General features: G+C 54.6%; 7 protein-coding genes across 7 annotated transcripts; 4 read left to right on the plus strand and 3 right to left on the minus strand.

Annotated features, from left to right (window-relative positions):
* Positions 1 to 1,246: 1,246 nt before the first annotated feature.
* On the plus strand, positions 1,247 to 3,304 carry PFLUO_LOCUS5911 (uncharacterized protein; the record flags this gene model as incomplete). The annotated part of the gene is made up of 1 exon (XM_073783403.1): positions 1,247 to 3,304. The coding sequence occupies one exon, from the start codon at positions 1,247 to 1,249 to the stop codon at positions 3,302 to 3,304; it is 2,058 nt and encodes a 685-aa protein (XP_073639962.1).
* Positions 3,305 to 5,166: 1,862 nt separating this feature from the next.
* Positions 5,167 to 6,474, minus strand: PFLUO_LOCUS5912 (uncharacterized protein; the record flags this gene model as incomplete). Its single annotated transcript, XM_073783404.1, has 5 exons — positions 5,167 to 5,620; positions 5,679 to 6,117; positions 6,177 to 6,213; positions 6,265 to 6,284; positions 6,339 to 6,474. The coding sequence occupies 5 exons, from the start codon at positions 6,472 to 6,474 to the stop codon at positions 5,167 to 5,169; spliced, it is 1,086 nt and encodes a 361-aa protein (XP_073639963.1).
* A 2,330-nt stretch (positions 6,475 to 8,804) lies between these two features.
* On the plus strand, positions 8,805 to 10,562 carry PFLUO_LOCUS5913 (uncharacterized protein; the record flags this gene model as incomplete). Its single annotated transcript, XM_073783405.1, has 5 exons — positions 8,805 to 9,036; positions 9,096 to 9,283; positions 9,335 to 9,459; positions 9,510 to 10,380; positions 10,431 to 10,562. The coding sequence occupies 5 exons, from the start codon at positions 8,805 to 8,807 to the stop codon at positions 10,560 to 10,562; spliced, it is 1,548 nt and encodes a 515-aa protein (XP_073639964.1).
* A 208-nt stretch (positions 10,563 to 10,770) lies between these two features.
* On the minus strand, positions 10,771 to 15,593 carry PFLUO_LOCUS5914 (3-dehydroquinate dehydratase (3-dehydroquinase); the record flags this gene model as incomplete). The annotated part of the gene is made up of 2 exons (XM_073783406.1): positions 10,771 to 10,806; positions 10,869 to 15,593. 2 exons carry the CDS (start codon positions 15,591 to 15,593, stop codon positions 10,771 to 10,773), a joined length of 4,761 nt encoding a protein of 1,586 aa, XP_073639965.1.
* Positions 15,594 to 16,226: 633 nt separating this feature from the next.
* PFLUO_LOCUS5915 (5'-3' exoribonuclease 2) lies at positions 16,227 to 19,433 on the minus strand (the record flags this gene model as incomplete). Its single annotated transcript, XM_073783407.1, has 4 exons — positions 16,227 to 16,749; positions 16,804 to 18,608; positions 18,663 to 19,069; positions 19,127 to 19,433. 4 exons carry the CDS (start codon positions 19,431 to 19,433, stop codon positions 16,227 to 16,229), a joined length of 3,042 nt encoding a protein of 1,013 aa, XP_073639966.1.
* A 283-nt stretch (positions 19,434 to 19,716) lies between these two features.
* On the plus strand, positions 19,717 to 23,001 carry PFLUO_LOCUS5916 (Vesicle-mediated ER to Golgi transport protein; the record flags this gene model as incomplete). Its single annotated transcript, XM_073783408.1, has 5 exons — positions 19,717 to 19,992; positions 20,050 to 20,100; positions 20,154 to 20,349; positions 20,409 to 22,864; positions 22,918 to 23,001. 5 exons carry the CDS (start codon positions 19,717 to 19,719, stop codon positions 22,999 to 23,001), a joined length of 3,063 nt encoding a protein of 1,020 aa, XP_073639967.1.
* Positions 23,002 to 23,203: 202 nt separating this feature from the next.
* On the plus strand, positions 23,204 to 26,495 carry PFLUO_LOCUS5917 (isoleucine--tRNA ligase; the record flags this gene model as incomplete). The annotated part of the gene is made up of 2 exons (XM_073783409.1): positions 23,204 to 23,632; positions 23,691 to 26,495. The coding sequence occupies 2 exons, from the start codon at positions 23,204 to 23,206 to the stop codon at positions 26,493 to 26,495; spliced, it is 3,234 nt and encodes a 1,077-aa protein (XP_073639968.1).
* Positions 26,496 to 26,768: the final 273 nt, after the last annotated feature.

The raw sequence follows: 26,768 nt of genomic DNA on the forward strand, positions 1-26,768 counted from the left end.
TCGTAGTCTAGACTAGACAGTGGGCCTGGCCCATCGCGCCACTACCCCAGACCCGAGCCCGGTCCCACGAACGGTTCGGCCGGGACAGAAAGAAAGAGTCATGGTCCTCGCTTAGGAGGGACCCTGGCTGGCCCGGCATTTCGGACGGTTATTCGGTTCCAGCACCTAACCATAGTCGGGTTAGCTGGTCTGGGACATTGGCACTATTGACGGGTCTCTCTTTTTTTTTTTAAGCGACCCCATGTCTTGCCACCCACCCGTTAACGATTCCACGTGGGTGTAAACGGAATACGACAGCGAGAACGAAAGCTCTGGCGGAGAGATCCTCGCCAACCAGCCAGTCACATTCCTTCCATCTGCCGATTGTATAATCAGCATGTATACCTCGGTGCCTGCGATTGTTCTGCGGCCTCCGGCAGGTCCGATCGTGGCGCAGCAGTGGCTCGTGGGAGAAGGGGCATGAAGAATGCAGGAGAACCATGCTGACTCATCGGCGACACCGATGCAGCAATTGCTCAGCCGTGATTGGAGACTCGGCCGGCTAAATTTATTTGTCGTCCTGTCCGAGCGCCTTTCGATCGAGATGCCTGTCCGCAGAGATTTCCGCGCTAGAAAATCCATTATCGTACTCGGGTCATGGTCGTATTCTGATGCTGATTTTGGTTTGTGACCCCAACCGCCCCGGGGCCACTGACGACGGTGATGACCATCAGGCCGGCCAAAGCATTGGGGATAATTGTGTGCAAAGCCGATCAGTGGACCCGCGACCGAGTCAAAACCCAACCCCCGGACCCAGACAGATCAGCGGGTCGGTAATCATGGTTCTGGTATTGTACGGAGAGGCCCAAAGAGGACTAGCGCGGTGGTCACAGCCGGTATTCTCGGTATCAGTCGTCGGTGACATCACCTGGCCCCGATCTGTATTAATATCCAAGCGTCTCCCTCGATGTTCGCCATCCTTGACTTTCAGACTTTCTTGACTCACGCCTGTTGACATTTGTTTATCGATTGATTGATAAACACGATTCGATTGACTATCTTGAGTCACCTTCCACCAATACCAGACAACACCCTACACACCATCCTCTTCCGGCTGCTTCCAGACTCTTCGAACCACAGAACCACAGAACACATCCACGCCCAGGAAGTTTCCTCGGATCTCGGATCCCGCTATATAAAGACTCGCCGATTCCCCGGTGGCGAACGTTCCACACCTGCTGACGTCCCCGACGTGAGTGATACCATAATGCTTATGCACCCACGTAAGGGTCTCATCACCGATCCGGCGTGCTTCTCCAACCCAGAAGACATCATCATACAAGACGACCAGTTCCCACCCGACTTTCTGCCCGACCACCAAACCCACTGCTTCCAGAAGCCGCTCTTCCAGAGCCAGCCGAACGTCCAGGTTGCGTCTCCGCCGTCTTCCGCCTCGTCGTCACCGTCTTTCTCCTCCCCTACGGTCTCGATTCCTTATCAAACGGCGGCTGAGGGGGCCCCATCTATGACCCCCGCTTCCTCCTACAACCCGGCTTTCGACATTCAGTCTTCCTCACCTGCCTCGCAGCAGCAGCAGCAGCAGCAGTATTACCCCCAGTACTACTCATCAACGCCCATGTTAGCTCAGCAACCCATCGCCAGCAACCAGGGTTGGGACAGCAACTTGCAACTGCTGAGCCCCGCGCGCGTCTACGCCGGCGTGCAGAAGAAGACTTCATCTAGCCCCAACTCATCCCGCTCGGCACCTTCTTCAGTCCACTCCCGCTCTCCGGCCAACGGTCACCGGCGGTCTCACAGCTCCTCGAAGCCGCTGCCGACACCGGACCAGACTCCGGTGCAGAACAACTTCCTTGCCGCTCCCTTCCAGAACTACGACCTCTCCTATCAAGATGGTAACAATGCAGAGGCAGAGTTTGCCATGAGAAAGGCCATTCTGGAGCAACAGCAGAAGCAACAGCAGCAGTCTTCGCCACAGCAGCAGCAGAACAGCGACTACTCACTAGCCCCGTCGGTGTCCACCCTGAGCCGCAACTCCCCAGTGACGCCGCAGACCAGCTTGGATGAGATTGACGACCTGTCCAAGTCGATGACCAATGGTATGAATTCTGACGTTGACCGGTGGATGGACGATTACTTACAATTTGAAGAATACAACGTCAATGGTAACATGCCAGTTGGAGTCCCCAAGCTGAACCGAACCATTTCCGATATCTACCAAGACGAGCTCTACAACCCGACCGCCCTCATGGCCACCTCGCAGATGTCCAAGCCGGCGGGCCAGCAGAACCTCCTCAACCCGTACCGCAATGTCTTCGCCGACCGACTGCAGGCGGCGAACCAGGGCCACATGTCCGCTCAAGTGCAATCCCGCGAGCGCTCACCCTTCCGCACCAGTTCGCCCTTTGCCGGGGACATGAGTCTCCAGCAGTCGCAGATGGCCACCAGCAACCCCATGACGCAGAGTGTGAGCATGGGTCCGACGCCCACGACCACGACCGAGCCCAAGACCATGTCCCCCAAGGATGCGCTCTTGGATCTGAACCAGGAGGATGACACGACCATGCCGCCCCTCTTCCCTCCCACCCAGTCTGATTTCAACCTGGGTGATACGCTCGGCTTGCGCCGCGAAAGCTCGTCGTCGATGCGCCCGCAGCAGAACTTCGCGTCCATGGAGGCCTTCCCCAGCCAGTACACGACCATGGCGCCGTCGATCCAGCAGCCCGCGTTCAACTTTGTCCAGCCGCAGGTCCAACGCCCGCATCGCAACAGTCTGCTGCAAGACTTCCCCGCCTCGCTTGCGCGCTTTGAGTCTTCGGGCAGCAGCGATGTGCACCCTACGAACGATCTCTCGCCTGTCAAGATGATCCCGGATGGGCTGCCCCGAATGGACAACACCTCGTCCGATGCGGGAACCTACACCTGCACCTACCACGGCTGTTCGCTGCGCTTCGAGACCCCGGCCAAGCTTCAGCGACACAAGCGCGATGCGCACCGGCAGACTACGCCCGGCGGCCACCTGATCAGCCGGGATACGGCGTCGCTCCGCAACTCGCAGGCGGGACCTCACCGATGCGAGCGCATGAACCCGTCTACGGGCAAGCCGTGCAACTCGGTCTTCTCACGACCCTACGATCTGACGCGCCACGAAGACACCATCCACAACGCGCGCAAGCTCAAGGTGCGCTGCCACCTGTGCACGGAAGAGAAGACCTTCTCGCGCAACGACGCACTGACGCGGCATATGCGGGTGGTGCACCCGGAAATCGATTGGCCAGGCAAGCAGCGAAGGAGCCGCCGAGACTGATTGACTGGAGGATGACGAACCCACAAGCCATCGCTCGCCTTGCGACACACAACAATGATCGATCACTGTTCCTCTGTCATCATGACGAACCTTATGCTCCATCATGATGTCATGGCTCTTCCCCACCCGGGCAAGATCGGCACCTGATCGCCCTTGCCGAATCGACGGTGCTCGGTGGTGATGCCTGCCTGACGCGGTGTGGGCGATAACCCATTCCTCTGGCGTTCCGGTCCCTGCTGGCCTGACGTGTGAGGAGAACATACCTAAAAAAAGTGCATGTGTATTTGTGCGTATGGGGCTGTCTTTTTGATCTTGGCTTTTTCATGTCTTTTACGATCAGCACACTTGTACTCTTATTCTCGACGATCTGACGCGTTTTACGATTTTTCATTTTCTGGGGCTTTGCATTTGGGGTGGTCGGTGTTGTGTACCTACCGGGCGGACCTTTGGATTTGTTGTATATTATGGGCGAAATTGTACAATAGCGGCGGACTCTGGAGATGGACATGGATATGAATATGGATGGGGTGGATGGAAATAGATTGTATACTATTGTCTATGCCAAACACTCTCTTGATCAGTCTCGTTCTGTCAGTATGGTCTTTCCCAGAAAGTTAGATTTACGCGGTCCTTTCAGCTCGGCCTGGTGATGTTTCATCGACGTTTCTCATCCCTCGACCCGACCCTCCATCTCGTCTCCAGCGGGGGGATGTCCGAAAAGTAAATCCCATCAGACAGACAAGCGAGGAAATTCTGTTTACAGCACCCCGGTCGGGGGGGCCGCCCGTGTTGGTTTCGAGATGAGGATCCGCCGTTCCTTCAGAAGTCACACCGAAGCGTAGGAAGGTGCATAGGATCGAAATGCTTGCACGGTTAGAATTCGGCCCCCTGGACGGATCTGACCTGATGGACCCCCCCAACGCGGCTTCCTCGCGCGTTGGATTGGCTTCTCAGACCCTTGTGGATTTTCTTCTCCGCGTGGGGGCTGTTTTAGCTTCCCCTGGATCTGACTCGCGGGTCTCGCATTGGTTCCCATTCTCATACCCCTGCGGACCGTCCTGTCCACCATGATCTGGCGAGTTGGCGTCGGGGGCTTGCGGGGATAGATACGACCTGGTGAGCACGGTACATAGCTAGCTTTTGATTGGGATCGGATTCATCCGAGTGGGGGATTCGGAGATTTCCTTAGTTGGCGCTACACTGGCTGCACGCCTTGATTATAATACAATGGCAGGGATCTGTGCTATTATTAGGTTTACCCAGTGTACCTTGTAGAGTATAAGCAAAAACAGTCCGTTCTTCAAAACTACCGAGAACAGCACCTACTCTTAGAAGAGCTATCTATCCGGAAGCACCACGGAACGGAACGGAAAGCAGTCAGCGCTCAAACAGGCAGGTGAAAAGAATCGCGATGGGTCATCCCTTTTCGTCTGACTGCCGATCCAATGTAAAGAAAAAAGAAAAGATACGGACTGTCATCTCGTATCTATGTGGGACCGGTGGATGTTACAGAAGGTTAGTATGGATGTACTCCGAGCGTATGGTCCGGGAGCAATTCCTTCGACCCAAACGCTCTGTCGGGTAATTGGGGAGGGACTGTGGGTCGGATGATGCTGTGGTGGGGCTGGTTACGCTGTGGCTGGTGCTGAGTCAGGGACTGGTGCTGAGTCAGAGGCGGAGGGCAGCGTGGATGTCGTTGAGTTTAGGGCTGGAGGGGGCGGAACTAACGAGAGCTTAACGTGACGGACAGCACTACAGTAAATGTATAGAGAATAGGAACACGTTTTCAGGAACAGTTGGCTATAACCCTCAGGAACAAATCAGCCTTGGGCCGAAACCTACATACATGTGTGTGTAAATAACTACCTCCTCCCATAGTTACTGTTAACCTCAACATTGGTCTCAATTTCCGTCTGGGTAAAGATCTTGCCGTCCGGGACAATGATGCGCTCCTCGCTCGAGTTGCTGCCCAGCCCACCTCCTATCTTGGTTCCCATCGTGGCATCGTCATGGCCGTTGATAGTCCCCATAGTGATACCATTGGGGTCAGTGACCTTGGTGAACCCCGACCCGTAGCGACGCGCATCGTTGTTGCCAGACCAAGGACCGTACTTGCGGCCGCTGCTGTACTCGCCAATGAAGCGGGGCAGGAAGCGCGAGGCAATGGCCTTGAAGGATGGGATGGACGCCGCGAAGATGCCCACGTTCGTCTCAATCACGGACCAGTACATGGCTCCCGCGATGGCGTAGGTGGGATCGCTGGATTCGAGCATGGCAGGGATATAAGTAATGCGAATGATGGATGAGACGCATGCACTATTAACAACGAGTCAGATGCTTTTGTCCTGATCGCAAGAAAAAAATAAGTACTCACAAAAGACCGAGACACAGGATGAATCCCAGCGCAATCTTCTGCTTCTGTGGCATATGAAGCCGCAGAATAACCCGAACGGGCAAAGTGTACGTCAAGAGATCCGTGAAGATGTTCAACGCTGCGTTGCAGAGATAGAACACGTTGATGTTGACGCACTTGCCCGGTCCGGTGCCCGTCCAGGCCATACTGATGGGGTTGCATTGGAAGGCAGCGACGAGCACAAAGGAAGTAGCTTGTGCGGTGATGACGCCAATCATCACGTAGGACATCTTCAGGAGGAACCGGTCGCCGAGTCGGGTGTAGAACCATAGCACCGACGTCTTCACGAACCCGAGGCAGGCCAGGTAGAACATTGAACTCAGCCAGACAGCGAAGGAGTAGTTGGTGAGTTTGCTCTTATCCACGTATTGGTAGTGTTGTCCGAGTCCATCCTTGACGGCTGCAGGGAGTGTGGTCAGTACTTGAGAGCATTTGGTGCACGAGAATCCTAAAACATACCAACTATGACAACAGCAATAAATGCCCAAGAGAGGAGCTGATTTTTGTCAGTGACTTTGATAGAACCTGGGATGTTGTCTCAGCTTACACATGCTCCAATGATCAAATCTGTTCGAGTGGTCATTAGCTTGCTTGTTATGAGTGACCAAAGAAACCACTTACAGTCATCAAGGCCCATTTTCCCAAGCACGACAATGCGTGAGAAGAGCCGCAGAGACAGAACAAAGAATGTCAACACAGCGAAAGCAACGCAGACGCCGGTGACTGTCGGGCCTTGAGAGCCATGGTCGCCAGCCATGGTCATGAATGAAGTAACAAAAGAAGCAGGAAAGGGAAAAAAAAACGAATGAACTTGCTTCACCTTCTCACCAGGAGAATTTGACAAGACGGAAAGGAGGCGAGTGCGCGGTGGTACCCCAGCTCGCATTTATCCAACCAAGAGCATGGTCTACGAGTCAAGCACCCCCGAGATCCACTTTTGCTGTTCTCGCCGTCGATGCAGAAAAAGCAAGTAATGATTAACCCAGAGCTATCCTGATCGAGAAACACCAGGGGGGTAAACAGTGTTGATCTTCTCGACCGGAGCCTTCCGTCTGCCGCTGCTCCGTGCTTAGTTTCCTCATTTACGAGAGTCTCGCTAGACTAGACAGCGGAGAATTTTTTTCATCTTCCCTGTCTGGTCTGTGTCTCTACCGCGAGACCGTTGATCGAGACCGTTGGCCCTCCTCCGTGCCGAGCACTCGTGCGTATCCACCGTGACAGACCCATCCACATCCTTGTTGACAGGGGCTTTTGGTCAGGGATGTGTTTTTGACAGGTCTCAATCACCAATAACTGGGATTGGATTGGTTTGGAGGCACGATTTAGATCAACCCTCTAAATTAAATGCTTTTACATCTCAGGCGCGAATGTGATGCATACAAAAAGCACCATGCATACCCATTAAAGACAGTGGACTGCCCGGCGGAGAAACCGGCACGCTCTCGATCGTCGAGCAATCTCCTAGGTTATTTTTATTCTCCGAGGATGAGATCGAACCAAGGGACGAGGACTGCCAATCCCCGACTATGGAGATGTTATATGTCACGGAAGAGCACTAAACTTCCATGGTGTGACTCGGCAGGGTGGATCTTCATCGATGGGCGTTTCAAGAGGCGGGAGGGCGATCTCTGAGCGCCGTTGTCGATGTGCCGAACAGGAGAATGGAGTCCCAATAACGCCACGATCTACGCCCGACCCGCTCGCACACGGGGTCGGATGGCTTGAGCTGTTACTGACTGAGTCGCGCACTCAGTAGTGAAATAGAAAATAGTACGAGGTTACATTGATCGCTCGCAGTCAAGCATACACTTGAGTGTCGGCTGTGTCCGCCACGGAACTCGTGAGCCGGAGGATGCGCAGATCGATATCTCTTGCCCAGCTCCACCACCCAGTCCCACCGCGTTCTAGCCGCCCGCTGGAATGAGGATCGATAGGCTCCGGCTTCAGACATATGTCCGCTTGGCGCAGCTGCAGCGATCTGCATGCTGTCAAACGGCACAGTCGCGCAATCATCCCTGTCCGGTTTCGCCAGCTCTTGCCGAAGCGAGAAGCACTAACTAGACCTGGCAGGTCCCCTTTGGGAGCAGGGCACAAGGGCTAGACATACTACACAGGGATAGCCTTTTGAGTGCTGGAATCTCGGCTAGGACAGCCGGTGGGGACGCACACACTGTCTCTTGACAGACCTTTCTCTCCACAGAGACGACAGAGTGTGTGTTTCAATTGTGCGAAATGAACTATGATCAAGAAAATTCTGTATAACTACTATGCAATGTTAGTCGTTCGTCGGGATGCCTTGATCATGTTCGCTTCCCCACGTTCTTCTATAGACAAAGAAACACGTTCCTTTGTCACATTCGTTTGGGATTGATCAAGAGACAAGCCCCGTTAATGGCACCGAGATGCAGAGGTCCACCATAATTTATCCAGTCAGACTCGATCAATGTCATCAAGTGGGGAAACCGGCCAGGGCAACATCCCGCTCCACCCTGGTCCTGACACGAATTGCCGCGAATGAGCACGCGGCATCATTCCGGATTCTCCTGGTACAGGAACGTACTTGTGTCGAGGCGGGCGAGACAGCGAATGGGCCCTCCCGCGGACCCATACTTTACAGTGCTGATCGCTGTCGCAGAGTCATGTCAACGGCGTTCTAGCCTACCGGTCGTCGCGGCTATGGACCCTCTTCCCTTTTTCCTTGTGTGATGATCCATACCCACTGGAACTCGGCAAGGCCAGACAGAATGCCTCCATTGCGAATAGGAAGCACCTAGATGGCAAACGAGTGGGCATGTAGCTCCGCTGATGGCCGGCAGAGGCCCCATTCTTACATCCGAGCCCACTTGACTGGGTTCAAATTAGGGCATTCGAGGGCCGCAGCGAGTGGCAGCATAGTAGATGCTACTGTCGTTCAGTCACTAGTAGTAGTAGCTCGGCAGGGACATGTTGGCTTAGCCGTTTTCGGTCCCTGTCGACACGGCTGAGCGGGTTGCGCGCCCTGCTTGATATTATTTACTTCGGGGGAAGTCTTCGTTTTCATCTTCTCCCTATTCTCGTCTGTGGTGACTGTGTCCCCAAACTGGCATCATGGGTCTGGCAGGCGATCTACTGTCACTGTTGACAGTGACAAACGCTCTTCTAGGTCTTCTGGTCTACGTCGCCCTGCGGTTTGTCTACCAGATTATCTACTATCGCTTCTTTCACCCACTCGCCGTCTTCCCCGGTCCTTTCTGGGGCTCTGTGACTCGACTATGGATTGCATGGCATAATATGCGAGAGACAGAACTCCCCACTGTCTATGCGCTTCATAAGAAATACGGTAAATTATGAACCAGATAGATTAGAGCACTAGAGCTGACATTCTACTCCTTTGGTCAGGCCCGGTCATTCGAATCACCCCAACGTTGCTGGTGGTTAGCGACTACACCAAGCTGCCAGAGGTGTACCACCGCAATGCAGACAAGACCGCACATTATATCACGGGCAGCTTTGGCGAGACGGAGAGTCTGTTCAATATGAAATCGCATAAGACTCATGCTGTGTTTCGGAAGCATATCGCTGGACCGGTAGGTCAACACCTATTCTGTGCGAGTCATAATCCTGACAGTCGTATGCAGTATAGCTTTAGCAACATCAAGAAGATGGAACCCATAGTGGACGCGCGGATTCAACAATGGAGCAACAAGTTGGATGAGAATTTTGCTCAGTCTGGAAAGGCATTTGATTTCGCCTGGTGGGCAGTGTAGGTATCCTAGACGTGTGGTGGAAAAAAGGTACTGACATCTGACTCAGGTACATGGCGTACGACATCATCAGCGAAATCGGATTCGGGGCTCCTTTCGGCTTCATCGACAAAGGGGAGGATGTCAGCGGACTGATCCAGGGATTCCACGACGGACTCCCAGCATTCGGACTGCTGGCGCGCCTGCACCCCTTCACGTCGTGGATGAAGACGACCTTTATGAAGAAGTACCTAGTCGCAAAGCCAGAAGACGACTCGGGCATAGGCGTGCTGATGCGCTTCCGTGACCGGTTGATCGGCGAACGGCTCGAAGCTCTGGAAACAAACAAAGACATCGGGCGGATCGACTTGCTGCAGACGTTCCTGGAAGCGCGCACCGACGACGGCAAGCCGCTGGACCTGGAGTATATCCGCGCGGAGGTGCTGCTCGTGCTGCTGGCCGGCGCTGATACCACAGGCACGGCATTCCAGGCCCTGATCCAGTTCCTGATGGCTAATCCCAGTGCCTACGAGCGCATGATGACCGAAATTGATGCCGCCGTGGCGGCTGGACATCTCTCTGACATGCCCCAGTACGATGAAGTGCAGCAGCATCTGCCTTATTACGTCGGTTGCGTCAAAGAGACCATGCGTCTGTGCCCATCTGCCCCGAACATCTTCCCGCGCGTCGTCCCTGAGCCTGGGTTGGAGTTGTATGGCAAGTTCGCTCCAGCGGGTACTGAGATTTCTTGCAATCCGTATATTGTGCATCGCGATCCGGCGTTGTATGGTGCCGACGCGGAAGATTTCAAGCCCGAGCGCTGGCTCGATCCCGAGAACGCGAAGCTGTACAACAAGTATAACTTTGCATTCGGGTTTGGGTCTCGCGTGTGTTTGGGGCGGGATATTGCGATGATGGAGCTGTTCAAGGGCCCGCTGCAGGTGAGTTTCTTTGCATTGCTGAGAGTTGAACCGTAACTCATATTCTTTAGTTCTTCCGCCGGTATCAACCAGAGGAGGTGAAGGATAAGCCCAAGGCACAGTTCATGATTAAGGGGGGCGTTGGATACTGGCGGGATGTCTGGTTGACCATCTCTGAGCGCAAGGGGGAGAAGGCCAAATAAAGCAGATCTGTTGAGTAGGAAGGGAGGAAAAGATCAATGCTATTTATCAAGGATCTATGGAAACGAGAATATCAGGATATTGAGCAAAGCCGAAACAAACCCAGAAAAATCCATCACTTCTCTTGTATATCAGGTTACACTTTTGTTCTCGTATCCCACTAACGGGAAGCAGTTCTTATCAATTGCAGCAGAAAGAAAAGAGATCAAATTATGTAGACGCGGTGGTAGTACCCATGACAGCATCCTAGCAGAAAATAGTTAGTTGCTAGTCAGTGTGAAAAAGGAAGGTACGGTAAAGATACGTACCCTGGCTACATTATACAGAGGGGTGATGCCGGTCCAGTGGATGAACTGGTACACGCCCTGCCCGACCAGAACCTCCAGACCAGGGATGGTGCTCCAGCCCGCATCGGAAGCCAGTTGCATCAGGGCCGTGACTGGGGGCTTGTAGGCCATCTCCAATAGGACACGGGGCGACTTGGAGTCGAGTGACTTGCGAATTGTGGTCCCATCGACCTCCTGGGCACGCTCGAACATATGGCACAGTGTCTCGCGCATTGAGGGGTCGATCGGCCGATCCGCGGGGATGGTGCCAATGGCGACACGAGGGACGAGCTCGATCTGGGAGTGGTGGTCGACGACGCGGATGTTGTAGTTTGTCGGGAAGGTGGAGACCATTCCTTCGAGTTTGCTTGCGGTGCGGCCGATCACGTAGATGGGCGAGAAGCCCATGTGGTGCAGGGAGTAGATTGCGGCGCGGGCTGTGCCGCCGCCACCGATGACCACGGCACTCTCCTTGCCCGCTGAGCCGTAGATACCTGCGTTGCGCAGACAATGGATCATGCCTTGCCAGTCGGTGTTGTAGCCGATCAGACGCTGGGGCTTGTCGCCATTCGCAACGGGAACGATGGTGTTGACTGCGCCGATGATCTCGGCTTCCTGGGCGACCTCGTCCAGCAGAGGCATGATGTCCAGCTTCAGGGGGATTGTCACCGAGGCACCGCCGAAGTCGGCGGCGTGGATAAAGTCCTTCACGTCTTCGACATTTGTGGTCTCTAAACGAGAGTACTCATGAGGAAGACCCATCTCAGCGAAGAGGGAGTTGTGAAGGGGCGGTGACCGCGACTCCAAGACGGGGGAGCCGAGGATGGCGAAGTTCTTGGCCTTGATTTCACCCATCAGCGACAGACCCTTGCGGATCTCCGTTGCTGACAGTTGACCGGGCGCCGCCTTAAATGGAAGGCTGGGGTGGGAGACGGGGGTCATGAATCCGTTCAGAATCCGACTGAGCTGGCCCTTGTCGCCCATATTGATGGCAATCAGCGGCACGTCGTGGGCACCCTCTGCCCAGGTCTTGAAATTCCGCAGAGCATTGTTGTCATCCAGGCTCTTGGCAACGCCGACCAGCTTGATAATGTCACCATACTCGAGGGCGCGGTTATAGAACTGCATCCACGACATGTTGGCCCACGAGAGGGTCGCTTCCGGGTCGTGGTGGGATGCAATGATCTTTGAGTAGCCCTTCATCTCCGTAACAGTACGGAGCATCTCGTCGGGGAATGCAATCTCGAGATCCACAAACTCGCAGCCTGACCGGAAAGCCAGCCTGTAGAGCTGCATCGCGGCTTCGCGGGCATCATCAGGGAAACGACCACCTTGGCTCTTTGTTCGGATAGTGAAGATCAGGGGAAGCGAGACACGTCGGCGGAGGAACGACATTTGCTCGGCGACATAGTCCACAGAGGGAATATCGCCGTCAGACTTGGGGTCTTTCAACAGGTCAACCCGCAGCTCCACAGCATCAGAACCGACACAAGCCTGGCTTAGAATTTCACTGCATGGACGCAGGTCAGGGAGAGTCAGGGAGACGAAGAACGAGTGCTTCTTCTTCTTGATGAGGCTGAGGTTGTCCACCTGGCCAGTCACCACCTTCAAGAAGCGCGCAAAATCTTCAGAAGCGAGTTGAAGCTCCGTCGAGCTGGAGTGCTGGCTGTAATACTGAATATTGCTGCACTCCTGGAACCAAGGCTTCCGGCGCAGCCACACTCCCATCATATCTTCCACGTAGGCGGGACGGGTCTGGTCGACTTGTAGGAAATCCATCACCTGCTCGATATCGCGCATGATGAGCAGAACATTGCCCTTGTTCTTGTGGTAGTCGCTGAGCATCTTCCGCGCTTCGGGACTCTCGACGATACCGCCACCGCAAGCGAAGACGTAGCCGGTCGGGCGGTCTTTCATCGTTCGCTGGAGTATGGCCAGTTCTGTATCTCTGAAACTCTGCCATCCGCGATGCTTGATTATGTCCGGAATGCTGATTCCTTCAGAATTCTCAAGCTCCACGTCTAGGTCGATAAACGGGCGATTCAGAGCCTTGGAAACCCAGTGTCCAGTGGTCGTCTTTCCTGCGCCACGCATTCCGATAATAAAGACCGAGGCGCTAGCCCTCTCCGCTTCGGTAGAAACAGCCAATTCGCCTTCCTTCAGTTCCTTGCCATCAAGCTTCACACCAAAGGATTGCTTCAAGGTATCCCACCAGCCAGGCCATGTCTTACCCACGCATTCCTTCTCAAGAATGAGCGTAGAGCGAGGTGCCACAAGAGACAACACGCTGAAGCTGAAGGCAACACGGTGATCGTCGTAGCAGAAAACACCGCCGGCAGGCTGACGCAGCGTAGAGCGATCAATTCCATCAATCTCCAAGCCGTCATCGAACTCCCTACAGACCACACCATACTTGGCCAGCTCATCCTTCATGGCTTGGATACGGTTGCACTCCTTGACGCGCTGGTTGGCGATTCCATAAATGCGCGTTGTGTGCTTCGAGCCCTCGCCTCGGGCAACGGCAGCGAGAACAGACGCCGTGAGGAATGCATCGGTCATCGGCTCCATGTCCACATTGGGAAGCGGCTTCAGGACACCATTGGCGGGTCCAACAACCGTGGTGGAAGTATCGGTCTGCTTGACATCACAGCCCATGGGCCTCAGAACTTCCACTGCAAAACGAGCATCCCCCTGGAGCGACTTGGAGCCGATATTTGGGACCGTACAAGCCGTGCCGGTGACAGCCGCAATGGCCAATGGGTAAGTAGCAGAGCTTGCATCGCTCTCGACGACGTACTCGGCAGGGTTCACGTAGTTACCCCGGGGAATGTGATAAGTGTGTTCCTCAGTCGTGGATTTTTGCACGTCAATACCGAAGGACCTCATCATTGCCGTGGTCATATCGATATAAGGCTGGGAGATCGGCTTGCCACCGACCAACTTCAGGGTCACCGGCTCTTTGGCATACGGAGCACACATGAGCAGAGACGACACGTACTGAGAAGAGACCTTGGCAGCTAGGTTGATCTTACCACCGGCGAAACCACCAGAGGCAGCAATCTTGAGAGGCAGGCTGCCCTGGCTCTCCATATACTCAACACTGGCCCCGTTGACAGTCAGAGCGTCGACGAGATCACCAATTGGCCGTTGCTTCATCCGGTTGTTGCCGGTGAGAATGCTGAAATCGACACTACTCGGGCTGGCGAGGGTTGCCACAGTAGTCAGGAAGCGAGAGGCAGTTCCGGCATTGCCCAGGTACAGGGACGATGGGCTAGCGGTGATTTTTCCTCCCTTGCCATTCACTATGAGCACCTCACCCTCCTCCTCCCAGGAGAAAGTCGCAGCTCCCAGCTTCTCTAGGGCATTCAGCATCACTTCGGTGTCGTCGGAGTGAAGCAGATTCTTGATGCGGCAAGTACCAGAGCCAAGCGCAGCAAGTACAAGAGCTCGGTTTGAAATACTCTTCGATCCGGGCGGTGCGCAAGCCACATTAAGAGTCTGAGGGACGCCAGGATGAACCTCAACGCTCGGAGCGAGGACCACTCCGATGTCTTCGTTGGACACAACGCTAGCCTTGGGCTCGTAGGTGCGCCCAATGGCCGCCAAAAGAACAACCTTCTTCTTGGGTCCATCGTTCTTCTTGTCCAGCGCCATGTTAAACAGCTGCTGATCCACAGAACAATGTTTGCCTGCCGTCAATCTCCGGACGCGAGCATCTTTCACTGAAGTGGGAAGCCCGTAGGCCGAGATGCACTTGACTACGCGAGCCACGGCAACGCCCTTCAGTATACCCAGATGCCGTGCGAGTTCGGCTTCCTTGACCATACCGATGGCAACGCACTCTCCGTGGAGGATTTGGGGTGTCAGAATAGCCTCAATGGCATGACCAATGGAGTGACCCCAGTTCAGCAAATTGCGGAGACCACCCTCCCGCTCGTCTGCTGAGACGACGTAGGCCTTATGGCGGGCAGAAGCCAAAATCCTTGCTTTCAGGATATCCCGGATTCCGTCGAATCGGCCTTGACCAGGCTTCACTTCCTTGCGCACGGCACCGAGAATGGTATCCGCATTGTCTTCCAAAGCTGTAAATTCTTCTTCGCTGGAGATAGCTGCCGTCTTAATCACCTCGGCCATACCGTTAATGAATTCGCGCACGGGGAGAGTCTCAAGGAACTCGAGGTCAATGTAGATCCTCGAGGGTTGCCAGATGGCACCGATGAGGTTCTTGCCCAACGGCGTATCAATGGCTGTCTTCCCTCCAATGGAGGAGTCGACCATGGCAAGCAAAGTTGTAGGGACCTGTACGAAGCGGACGCCACGCATGTAGGTTGCCGCAATGAATCCCGTCAGGTCACCAATCACCCCGCCGCCCAATGCAATGATCACGGTGTCTCTGCCGCATGGTGGCGATTGACTCAGCATCCAGTCTTCGATATCGGCTTTGGTCTGGCGGGACTTGGAGCTTTCGCCTGGCGGGGCATTGTAGACTAGGAGCCGCGGGGCAGGAGAGATGGAGGCGGCGGCGGCTTCGAAGGACTTTAGGAACCCGGGCGTATAGATTGACCCGAGATTGGTGTCGGTAATGAGGACATAGGTGGTCGAGGGCAAGTTGCTGACCAGATCCTTGGCGACATAATTGCGCCACAGGCCGAAGTCCGCGACAATGCTCTCCTCACCCAAGATGCTGATCTTGGTAGGTTCGGTCATGATGGGAGGGGGAGAGGAGGCGAGAATCGGAGCGAGGAAAGAGAAAGAGGGTGAGTGAGTGGATGATCGTCAGCGGTCGGGTCTTGCTCAATTCATTCTGTGATGATTGTCTCAGTACAGCTCTTGCATATATTGGGGGTTTTTTTCCTTTGCCCTCTGTGACTCAACAGGGCCGTTTTCCCCCCCGCAGCAACGCCGGCGACGCAAGGATCGCCGACTATTGCAAAGTATTGACAGCGGGAGAGTTGATTAGGAAAGGAATTGCACCCACCTGCGATGATCACGCTTCAGCAGTCCCGGCCTCTCCGATGCAGCTGACGAGAGCAGTGTATGAGTGAGACTCGCTCTCTGATTTTCCCCTCCGATTCTCGCGGCAGTTGGGACTCACCGCCTTGCCTGACAGCCCACCGATGACCAGATCGAGTATGGTCGAGTGCGTAGGAAAGTGGTCTATTCTTGAATGAATGAGAGTTACAGCGGAGATGTCTTTGGACATTCCGACATTTTTCATATAAATTGCACATCTGACTAGAGATAAACGCCGTTCCCATCCTGGGCCCTCCCCCAAATACATGCCAAGATATACTAATAGCAGTGGTCGTAGAAGGAAGAAGTAGTCACACAATGAATGGTTTAATACCGCCCATAGCCTCCCCGAGAAGAGTGGTTGCCACGTCCTTGGCCGCGGTAATTGCCCCCGCGATAACCTCCTCCTCCTCCGCCCCGATGCCCTTGCGAGCCGTACCCGTTATTATACGGGGGAGGTTGGCCGTATCCCGGCTGACCACCAGGCGGGTAACCCTGCTGCATCCCTCCGCGTGGAGGCCCAGGTGGGCCGCGAGAGTAGCCACCACCACCGGGGACGGGAGGAATCCATCCCGGAGGACCACCAGGCGGTGCGCCGGGGACGAAATTGGGGTCGAGATGGGCGGCAAATGGATTCGGGCGATCCGAGCGGTCAGGAGCATAGTTGAATTGGCCGCCCCGGCCTCGTCCTCCTCCCAGCGGAGCACCACCATGAGACCGGCCCGTGTGCTGAGCCCGGCCTTGCGTAGCCCGAATGTCGATGGAATTCAGCATCGGGGTCGCGAACTTCACGCCACGAAGAAGCATGGACTTGTGGATGTGAGTGGACTTGGGAATCGCGTAGTGAACACTGGGAGTGAAGTTAGCAATGATCGGTTGTAGAAGAAAGGATGGGTTAACTCACGTTAGGGAGCGATCTTCGTCCACACCGGGCATACCGTAATCCTCCAATGGAGACGTTAAGGAACTATGGGGAATGTAGGTATCGCTGCGTTCAACGATACCACCCAGACCATCGCTCACGCGCATGTTCAGCTTGTACTGCGGGGGACCGGGCTTCTTGGAATAGAAGTTGGCAACAAGATCCTGGTAGAGCGGATGCCGATCAGAAAGAAGAAGCACCTCTTTCCCGTGCGTGTTGCGGCTCGTCTCGTCTTCCGTAAGAAGAGGGTACACCTTCTCCATGGCGGTCAACAGACGCTTCTCGTCGATAAAAGGCAGCAAAACCACACCCTGCCAGGCGAACTTTTTGCCGTTCAGGTCCACAGGGAAATCTTCGGGATAGAAATCGATGATCTCACTCTCGGGATCACTCATCAGGGGATGGAAAACGGGAGGCAGTGCGTGGTTGGACGACGCCGGCAGGACTCCCATCAACTGCTCAAAGGGTCGGAACGGCTTGCCCTTGTCGAAGCTGAGGTCCATGTCCGCAATATCCACAAAGTCTGCAGCAAACGGCGCGTAGTGGTAGGGATAGTACCACGTCCACGAGGGACACCCCTGGAAATAATACAGCAGGACCCAAGCAAGACCTTCGGCATAGGCTCGTGCAACTTTATGGCGGAATTCATGGTCCTCGGGCCCCACACCGAACTTTTGCTCATAGTAGCGATCGGCATATCCGGGCTCCCAGAGCTTGACAGTATCCTCTGGAAGGTCGTCTCCCGGAGGTTTATTGTTGTTGTTGTTATTGTTTGTCACGATAGGGGTGTCTCTGCCGGGAGTTCCAGCCTCAGCCTCCTGATCCTCAGGCTCGTCGGCCTTTCTCTTGCCAAGTACCGAGGGCGAAGTCGGCTCTTCGCCATTGTTTGAAGGCCCCTCAGAGGGCGCAGCGGACGATGTGTCTTCAGCAGCCGTCCCGTTTGCCGAGCCTCTCAGAAGCTTGTCCTTCAACACAGCGGCTGCGCTCTTGTTCTCCATGTTGGCACGGTACACAGCTCCACGGTTAACAACCATGCTGTGCGTTAGCTCTCTGGTTTCTCGTGCGAGGTTTCCACGACCAGGGGTGATCAACTCGAGCCCAGGGGGAGGCGCGGGGCCATCACCGCCACGAGGTCGGTTGTGTGTAGGCGAGCCGTTGGCCGGGGAGCTGCGTCTTCGCTTTCTGGCGCGCTCCTCATTGCGTTCTTGATCTTGTTGCTTCCGTCTCTTTTCATTGGCTGCTCTTCTCTCCTCCGCCTGCCTACGACGCCGGAAGATGGCATCCTCTTGCTTGGCCAACCCCTGTAGGATTAACTGGGCCCTTTTCAAGTCGACATGCCCGTCCTGGGTCAGATACCCCCCCATGACGGGGATGTTGTCGCGCCACAGGGCAATTAGGGTATCAATACCGTTCTCACGAATATCTAAGGAAGGCAAGTGAGGAAGAAAATCGTTACCAACGAAGAAACACATGAAAACCCAGTCATCCAATGCTCTTTCGAGGTCAAATGGGAATGGCTGATTGGGAACATGCAGTTCGACGGCCAGATATTCTCTCAATACCGAGACATGAAGCCAAATGAACGGCTTCAGAGGAGCCGCATGTTGCTTTTCATCAAATTCTCCGCTCTTCTCCTTTGGACGACCTGTACACTCCTCGGCTTTGTGACCCGGTTGCCCGCACAATTTACACGTCCGAGGTTTTGATTCCTGGAAGAACACATCCTCACGCAGGACTCGGAAGTGAGGCTCATGGGTCCCCAGGCCCAGCATGATCAAATCGGCATCCTAAGAGATTTCATGTGAGTACTTTCCACAAATATACGTTTACGGGAGACATACCAAACCGTAGATGACATGGCGCGTGTTCGGGTCATGCTCGGGCGACGCTCGCTGAGATCGGATGAATTCCATGATCTTGTGCTCTCCTTCTCCAGGGACAGTCGCGTCGGAGATGATGATTTTCATTTTCTCCCACCCGGGGTCCGTATTGAGTTTGTAGGCAATCCAGTACCGCAGCGATGCGGCGAGAATATCCATGAAGGGGGTTCCGGGGGTGATCACGTTGCTGTCCCATGTCTTCTCGACAACTTCTTTCTGGATGCCGGTATCAACGCCCTTCTTCGCATTCTGCTTCGCGATCATCTTCTGCAGCTCCTCCTTCTTGTCGTCGTTTTCTTGAGCCTCTTGCGCGGAGCGGAATCGACGAGCACGCTGCTGGTTCATCTTGGCTCTCGGGGCGACACCATCTGCGCGCAGATTTCACGGTCAGCGACAGTCACTAGTAAGTCAAAAAGGGCACATACCAATCGCGATCATGAGCAGCTTCCGGGGACGGACCATGTTTACGACCCGATCCGTGTACTTGAAGATCTCGAGCATCATCTCCTGCTCGTTGGATGGTGGCGGCTTGCCCTCGGGGTGAGTACATGGGTGGACGATGCCGTTCATGTCCAGATACAGGTTGTCCATCTCCTCGCCATTGGGGTTGGGGCCTGTGGTATCGATGGGGATCTCTTCCCCATCGACCTGTTGGGCCTGCTCCTCGATCACCGGCGAGATAATCTTGGGATACTTGTTGGAGAGCCATCTAAAGAGCGCGGGGACACCCATGATGGCGATGCGACACTCGGCGGAGTGTCAAGGTTGGTGGATTATTCGGCGATGGGTGCAGCCAGCCGCATGGTGAGGTAGTTAGCGCAAAAGTCAGTTTCCTTCTGTTTCCGGGCGGTCGCGGTCGGCAGGTCTGGTTTCCGGCCAAGAACGGTTTAGCCCCCCTGTGGGCAACAAACAGCTGTTCTACACTCTTGAGAACACTCACTACTCTACCAAGTATTCACCCTCTCCTCGGCGCCCCCCCTCCCCGGGCGGTGACCGTGACAATTGTGCTTCCGACATGTTTCGAATCCTCGAGTCGCAAGCTCCGGCCAAGCAGACGGCCACCGATACAATCGATGTCCTGAGCAGTCGCCTGCAGAGTGCCACCCTGCTGGAGGATCGTCGCGCGGCCATCCAGGGCTTGCGGAGCTTTGCTAAAATCTACCCAGCTTCGGTCGCTTCGGGAGGCCTGCGCTCGCTGATCAGCAGCTTGCGCAATGACCAGGAGGATGTGGACACCATCAAAGTGGTCCTCGAGACCCTGTTGATGCTATTCTCTCCTGACGAGACCAGCGTGGGTGCTTGCCTCTGTATCCTGCCATGCTGAAATGCTGACTCGAAACGATTCCAGCCCGAAGCATCGGACGAGATCGCTCTCTGGTTGGCCGATGAATTCACCCAGGTACGCACCCTCGGCCCGTGGCCATCCAAACACCCATGCTCACGATAGGAAAGCGACAAGACAATATCACCACCCTGCTCGACCTTCTCGAAGCCCGCGAATTTTACTCCCGCCTCTACTCCTTGCAATTGATGTCCCACATTTCCAGCGCACGACCCGAGCGGACACAGGAGTGCATTTTCACTGCGCCATTGGGGATTTCCAGACTCGTCAATGTGCTGACGGATGCTCGAGAGCCAGTTCGCAATGGTATGTGGTGCTGAGTACTATAGGAAGAAATAAAGCTGACAATGCTGTCTGATTTGCAGAGGCTCTGGTGTTGCTCATAGCCCTGACACCCGCTTCCCAAGAGCTACAGAAACTGGTGGCCTTTGAGAATGCTTTCGAAATCATATTCGCCCTTCTTGAAGCAGAGGGCTCCCTGACTAACGGAACCGAGGTGGTCGAGGACTGCCTATCTCTGTGGGCCAACCTACTTCGGTTCAATGTCTCCAACCAGTCATTCTTTCGCGAGACAGGCTGCGTGAAGAAAGTGACCGCCCTCCTGGCTGAATGTCAACAAGAGCCAGTGGGAGAGGAGCCGCCGCCCCCGCAATGGACGCTTGTCCATCGGGACAAGAATGTCTGGGGTCTCCTGGCGATCATCCAGCTGTTCTTGATTCGTGGCGGTATGAGCACACCCATCAACCAGATGGCATTTTGGCAAAACGGCGTGACAGAGCAGGTTCTCAGCATCGCTTTTGGGCAGAAATTTAGCGTTGGCGTGACATCCAAGGCCTTGGAAACCTGCGCTGATCTCATCCGTGGAAACTCTCCATTGCAAGAAAAGTTTGGAGACATCGAAATCCTCTGGGGGTCCCCTTCGAAGACCGAGAAGACGGCAAATGGAACCTCGGAAGAACCCCAACGAATCAATGTCATCGAGGCCTTCTTAAAGTTGAGCCTCCAGCCGGCCCCTAATTCTCTTTTGGATGCGCGCCTCGCGGCTTGTGAATGCATGAAAGCTTTCTTTGCAAACCACTCTGGGATCCGCATGCATGTGCTCCGGAGAGCGATCGAAGGCCATGTTAGCGGACAAGACCAGATTCCGAACATCCTGTCTGTCCTGCTTACTGCGCCGGAATCCCGAGGAAATGCAGATCCGTATCAAGTATGGATGGCTTGTGTGTTGATGTTCCATTTGCTTTTTGACAACACCGAGGCAAAGGCAACAGCTATGAAAGTCACTGAAGGCAATGCTGAGAAGGGTGAAGAGGTTGTCACCAGCGTTCAACTCGTGGTGGGGAATTTGATCACGGGCATGCAGCGTGGCGATGATGAACGGATATCTGTCGGTTACCTGATGTTGCTCTCTGGATGGCTTTTCGAGGACCCGGATGTGGTGAATGATCTTCTTGGCGAGGGCAGCACCATTCAGGCTCTCTTGCAGGAGATTAAGCACCAACGGACCCCCAGCAAGTTGGTACCGGGCCTTTGCACGGTTTTGTTGGGTGTTATCTATGAATTTTCTACGAAAGACTCCCCCATTCCCCGAGCCACGCTACACAAGCTGTTGGTTGAACAATTGGGACGAGAGCAATATATCGACAAGATCACCAAGTTACGGGAGAACCCCTTTGTCCGCGACTTCGAGGTTTTGCCACAAACGGCAGCTGGGCCCCCTGAGGGCGGCCTGCCGGAGGTGTTCTTTGACCGTTCCTTCGTGGAATTCCTCAAAGATAACTTTAGTCGGCTAATTCGAGCAATTGATCGGGAACCTGGCTTCGAGATCTCGATTGTTGCAAACGGCGTTGAGAAGGGCGTCTCGCGCGAGCTCGTTGATTCCCTACGCGCGGAACTCGAAGATCGCAACCAAACCGTCCAGAAACTCGAGTCTGATTTTGTGACTATTCAGCGGAAGCTCGACCAAGAACAGTTGGATCACCGAAGGACGAAAGAATCGGGCTCTGTCGAGTTGTCTAAGATCCAACAGACCCACGGATCGCTCCAACAGAACCATGAGCAGGAGCTACGGAAGCTAGACGATCAGCACAAAGTTGCAAAGAATGAGCTGCTCAAGCAACACGGCGAACAGCTTCGTGCCATTGATAACCAGCTCAAGGAGGCCTCGGCTGAATACGAGATGAAGAGCAACCGAGTGAGAGAACATCACGAGCATGAAGTTGCTGGCTTGCAAAAAGCCATCCGGGGGCTAGAGGAAAAGCTCTCCACGATTCGGGAACAACATGCCAGTGAAATTGCCAGTATGCAACGAACGATTCAGGAACTGGAATCTGTTGCGAGCCAATCCAAGGAGGCCCACGGCGGCCAAGTTGCAGATCTCAACCAGAAGATCCAAAGCTTGGAATCGACCCTTGTCTCGACTAAGGAGCAGCATGAGACAAATCTTGAGTCGAACCTTGCCGCGGCCAAGATAGAGAGTGATGCCGAGGTTACTGAGCTCAAGACCACTATTGAAAATCTGCGGTCAGATCTTGACAAAGCCCGAAACAAATCGAGTAAGGCCCTCGAGACCGCCAATGATGGTTTCTCGAGCAAGCTTTCCGCCCTGGAAATACGAGCCAAGGAGGCCGAAGCGAAAGCGAAGGAGGCCGAGTCACAAGCCCGGACCGCGTCCGAGTCTCTCAAAGACATCCAGACCCAGCTTGACAAAGCCAAGACCGAGGCGAAGGAGAAGGAAGAGGCACGGCAGTCCGCCCAGACGGAACTGGAGGACCTCTTGATTGTATTTGGAGACCTGGAGACTAAGAGGAACGAGGAGAAGGTGCGTGTTTCATTCTCTTTGTCTTTCGAAACTACCTACTAACTTTTCGCTAGAAACGCCTCAAGGAGCTTGGCGAAGAAGTGTCCGAGGATGAAGATGAGGATGATGACGAGAACGAAGAGGAGGATGCGGAATAGTGTGAATAGTATATACCAAACTTGTTCAATGATCCTTTCTTGCAACTTCTCCGTCAAGTTGTATAGTTCTGTATATAACCCGAAATGGCAGGCGGTGGTCGTAGGGCTCCCGCACAAAATCATGAAGATGAGTCACCCTGCCACTTTTTATTGAAGAAGAGCCCCGCGACCCCTCGGATTCCTTCACTCGCGCACTCTCACCATGTCCATCGATTTGCCAGCTGAGGAGGAGCTTGTCCTCAAGCGGTGGAGGGAGATCAATGCCTTTGAACGCCAGGTCGAACTGTCCCGCGGCCGCAAACCCTACACGTTCTACGATGGCCCGCCCTTCGCAACCGGTCTGCCGCACTATGGCCACCTGTTGGCCTCCACGATCAAGGATATTATTCCTCGGTATTGGGCCATGAAGGGCCACTATGTCGAACGGCGCTTCGGCTGGGATACCCATGGTGTGCCCATCGAGTATGAGATCGATAAGAAGCTCGGCATGTCCGGTCTGGAGGCGGTCCAGAAAATCGGCATTGAGAAGTACAATGAGGAGTGCAAGGCGATTGTCATGCGATTTGCCGCGGAATGGCGCCAGACCATTGAGCGATTGGGTCGTTGGATTGATTTCGACAATGACTACAAGGTTAGTTCTTTCTCAGCTATTTGGGTTGTACCGGGCTAATTGGTGAATCCATGGACAGACTATGAACTTTTCGTTCATGGAATCGGTGTGGTGGGTGTTCAAGCAGTTGTTCGACAAGGGTCTCGTTTACCGGGGCCACCGGGTCATGCCGTATTCGACGGCGCTCAACACACCGCTGAGTAACTTCGAGTCCCAGCAGAACTACAAGGACGTGCAGGACCCTGCGGTAGTGGTGACATTCCCGCTGCTGGATGACCCGGACACCTGCTTCTTGGCCTGGACTACTACCCCATGGACACTCCCCTCCCACACCGGTCTTTGCGCCCACCCCAACTTCGAGTATGTGAAGATCTACGACGAGGCAACGAAGAAGCACTACATTCTTCTCGAGGCTCTACTTCGAACCATCTATAAGGACCCGAAGAAGGCCAAATTCAAGATCGTCGACCGCTTTAAGGGCTCCGACATGCTGGGTTGGAAGTACGAACCTCTCTTTAATTATTTCTATGAGGAGTTCAAAGACACTGGCTTCCGTTTGCTGAACGGTGAATATGTCACCGCGGAAGATGGTGTGGGTATTGTCCACCAGGCGCCTGCATTTGGTGAGGACGATTACCAGGTCGCCGTGGACCACGGCGTTATCAACGAGACTCGCCATCCGCCCAACCCCGTCGACGAGCAGGGCCGCTTCACCTCCGAAGTCCCGGACTTTGTCGGACAGCATGTTAAGGCTGCTGACAAGGCCATTATCAAGCACCTCAAGGCTGCCGGCCGTGTTCTCGTGGACAGCCAGATTACTCACAGTTACCCCTTCTGTTGGCGATCGGATACACCCCTGATCTACCGCGCGGTGCCCTCGTGGTTTGTGAAGATCCGCCCCATCATTCCGACCATGCTTGAAGGCATTGAGGAGTCCCACTGGGTTCCCTCTTTCGTCAAGGACCGGAGATTCTCCAGCTGGATTCGCAATGCCCATGACTGGAACATTTCCCGGAACCGTTTCTGGGGTACGCCGCTTCCATTGTGGGTCAGTGATGATTTCCAGGAGGTTGTCGCTATCGGAAGTGCCGCAGAGCTCAAGGAACTGAGTGGCTATGAAGGTGAGCTGACGGATCTCCACCGTGACAAGGTGGACGACATCACCATCCCAAGCAAACAGGGCAAGGGTGTTCTCCGTCGTGTGAGCGAGGTATTCGACTGCTGGTTCGAGTCGGGCAGCATGCCCTATGCTTCTCAGCATTACCCCTTCGAGAACAAGGATAATTTCGAGAAGAGCTTCCCCGGTGACTTTATTGCGGAGGGCTTGGATCAGACCCGTGGCTGGTTCTACACTATGACCGTTCTCGGCACCCATCTATTTGGTAAGCTGCCATTCAAGAACTGTGTGGTGAACGGTATTGTCCTTGCGGAGGACGGCAAGAAAATGTCGAAGCGTTTGAAGAACTACCCAGACCCGAACCTGGTCATGGAACGGTATGGTTCGGATGCTCTTCGCCTTTACCTGATCAACTCACCCGTGGTTCGAGCCGAGCCCCTGCGCTTTAAGGAATCAGGTGTCAAGGAAATTGTCGGCAAGGTTCTGCTGCCATTGTGGAACAGCTTCAAGTTCTTTGAGGGCCAGGTTGCACTTCTGAAAAAGTCCTCCAACATCGAATACGTCTTCGACCCCAAAGCCGAGGAAACCAACACCAATGTCATGGACCGCTGGATCCTGGCCAGCTGCCAAAGCCTGCTCATCTTCGTCAACCAGGAGATGGCTGGCTATCGTCTGTATACCGTCGTCCCTCGGTTGCTGGAGCTGATTGAAAACACCACAAATTGGTACATCCGTTTCAACCGCAAGCGCCTTAAGGGCGAGAATGGCGTGGATGACACTCTGCATGCGCTGAATACCCTCTTCGAGGTCCTCTATATCCTGGTCCGAGGTCTTGCCCCCTTCACGCCCTTCCTGACCGACAACATCTACCAGCGCCTCCTCCCGCACATCCCTGAGTCGCTTCGCGGCGAAGACAGCCGCAGTGTCCACTTCCTTGCATTCCCTGAAGTGCGACAGGAGCTCTTCGATGAGGTTGTCGAGCGCCGAGTGGCACGGATGCAGAAGGTCATCGATCTGGGCCGCATCTCTCGTGAGCGCCGGTCGATCGGCCTCAAGACTCCTCTCAAGACACTCGTGGTGATCCACAAGGACCAGCAGTACCTGGATGACGTGAAGTCCCTTGAGGGCTACATTTTAGAAGAGCTCAATGTTCTCGACCTGGTCCTGTCGTCTGACGAGGCCAAATACCATGTCCAGTACAGCGTCAATGCCGACTGGCCGACGCTGGGCAAGAAGCTGAAGAAGGAGGTCCAGAAGGTCAAGAAGGCTCTGCCTTCCCTGTCCAGCGATGACGTGAAGCGCTACGTTACAGAAAAGAAGATCCTGGTTGACGGGATTGAACTGGTCGAGGGTGATCTCGTCGTGAAGCGCGGTATCAAGGAGGACGCAAGCTCCGGAGGCATGGAGACCAACACCGACGCGGATGTCCTGACCATCCTGGATGCAAACCTGTATCCCGAGCTGGCGCAACAGGGTCTGGGTCGTGAGATCATCAACCGCGTCCAGCGCCTGCGCAAGAAGGCCGGCCTGGCCCCCACTGACGACGTGAAGATGGAGTACTCCGTTCTGTCCGACCCGGACAACATCGGGCTCGGCGAGGCGTTCAAGTCTCAGTCCCCGGCTATCGAGAAAGCGGTGCGTCGGGCGCTGGATGAGCGTGTCGTTGCGGATGGCAAGCTGCCCGGCGCCGATGAGGCGGGCACCATCTCGCAGGAAGAGCAGGAGGTGCAGAACGCGACGTTCTTGCTGCGGCTGGTCAAGTTGTAGAGTGAGCGGGCTATAAAAAAAACGCATTTAAGTACCTCCGTAGATAGCAAGTCTACGTTTCTCACTTTTTCCACCCTAGTTGTTTTGATAAATGAATGAATCATGCTTTTCATGAGTCTATAACAATGAATTCCTAGATAATATACAGTGCGAGTTTCTGGCGCCTATACTGCCTCTTTAGAAAAACAATAATGCGTCCCCCGGATGCCCTTCGTGATACCATCTGAGGGTTGCTCTCACGAAGAGCCTGATCCTTTGACCGGAGAGGCAACC

This window comes from Penicillium psychrofluorescens, assembly GCF_964197705.1.
Source record: "Penicillium psychrofluorescens genome assembly, chromosome: 4".
In the NCBI taxonomy this organism is placed as follows: domain Eukaryota; kingdom Fungi; phylum Ascomycota; class Eurotiomycetes; order Eurotiales; family Aspergillaceae; genus Penicillium; species Penicillium psychrofluorescens.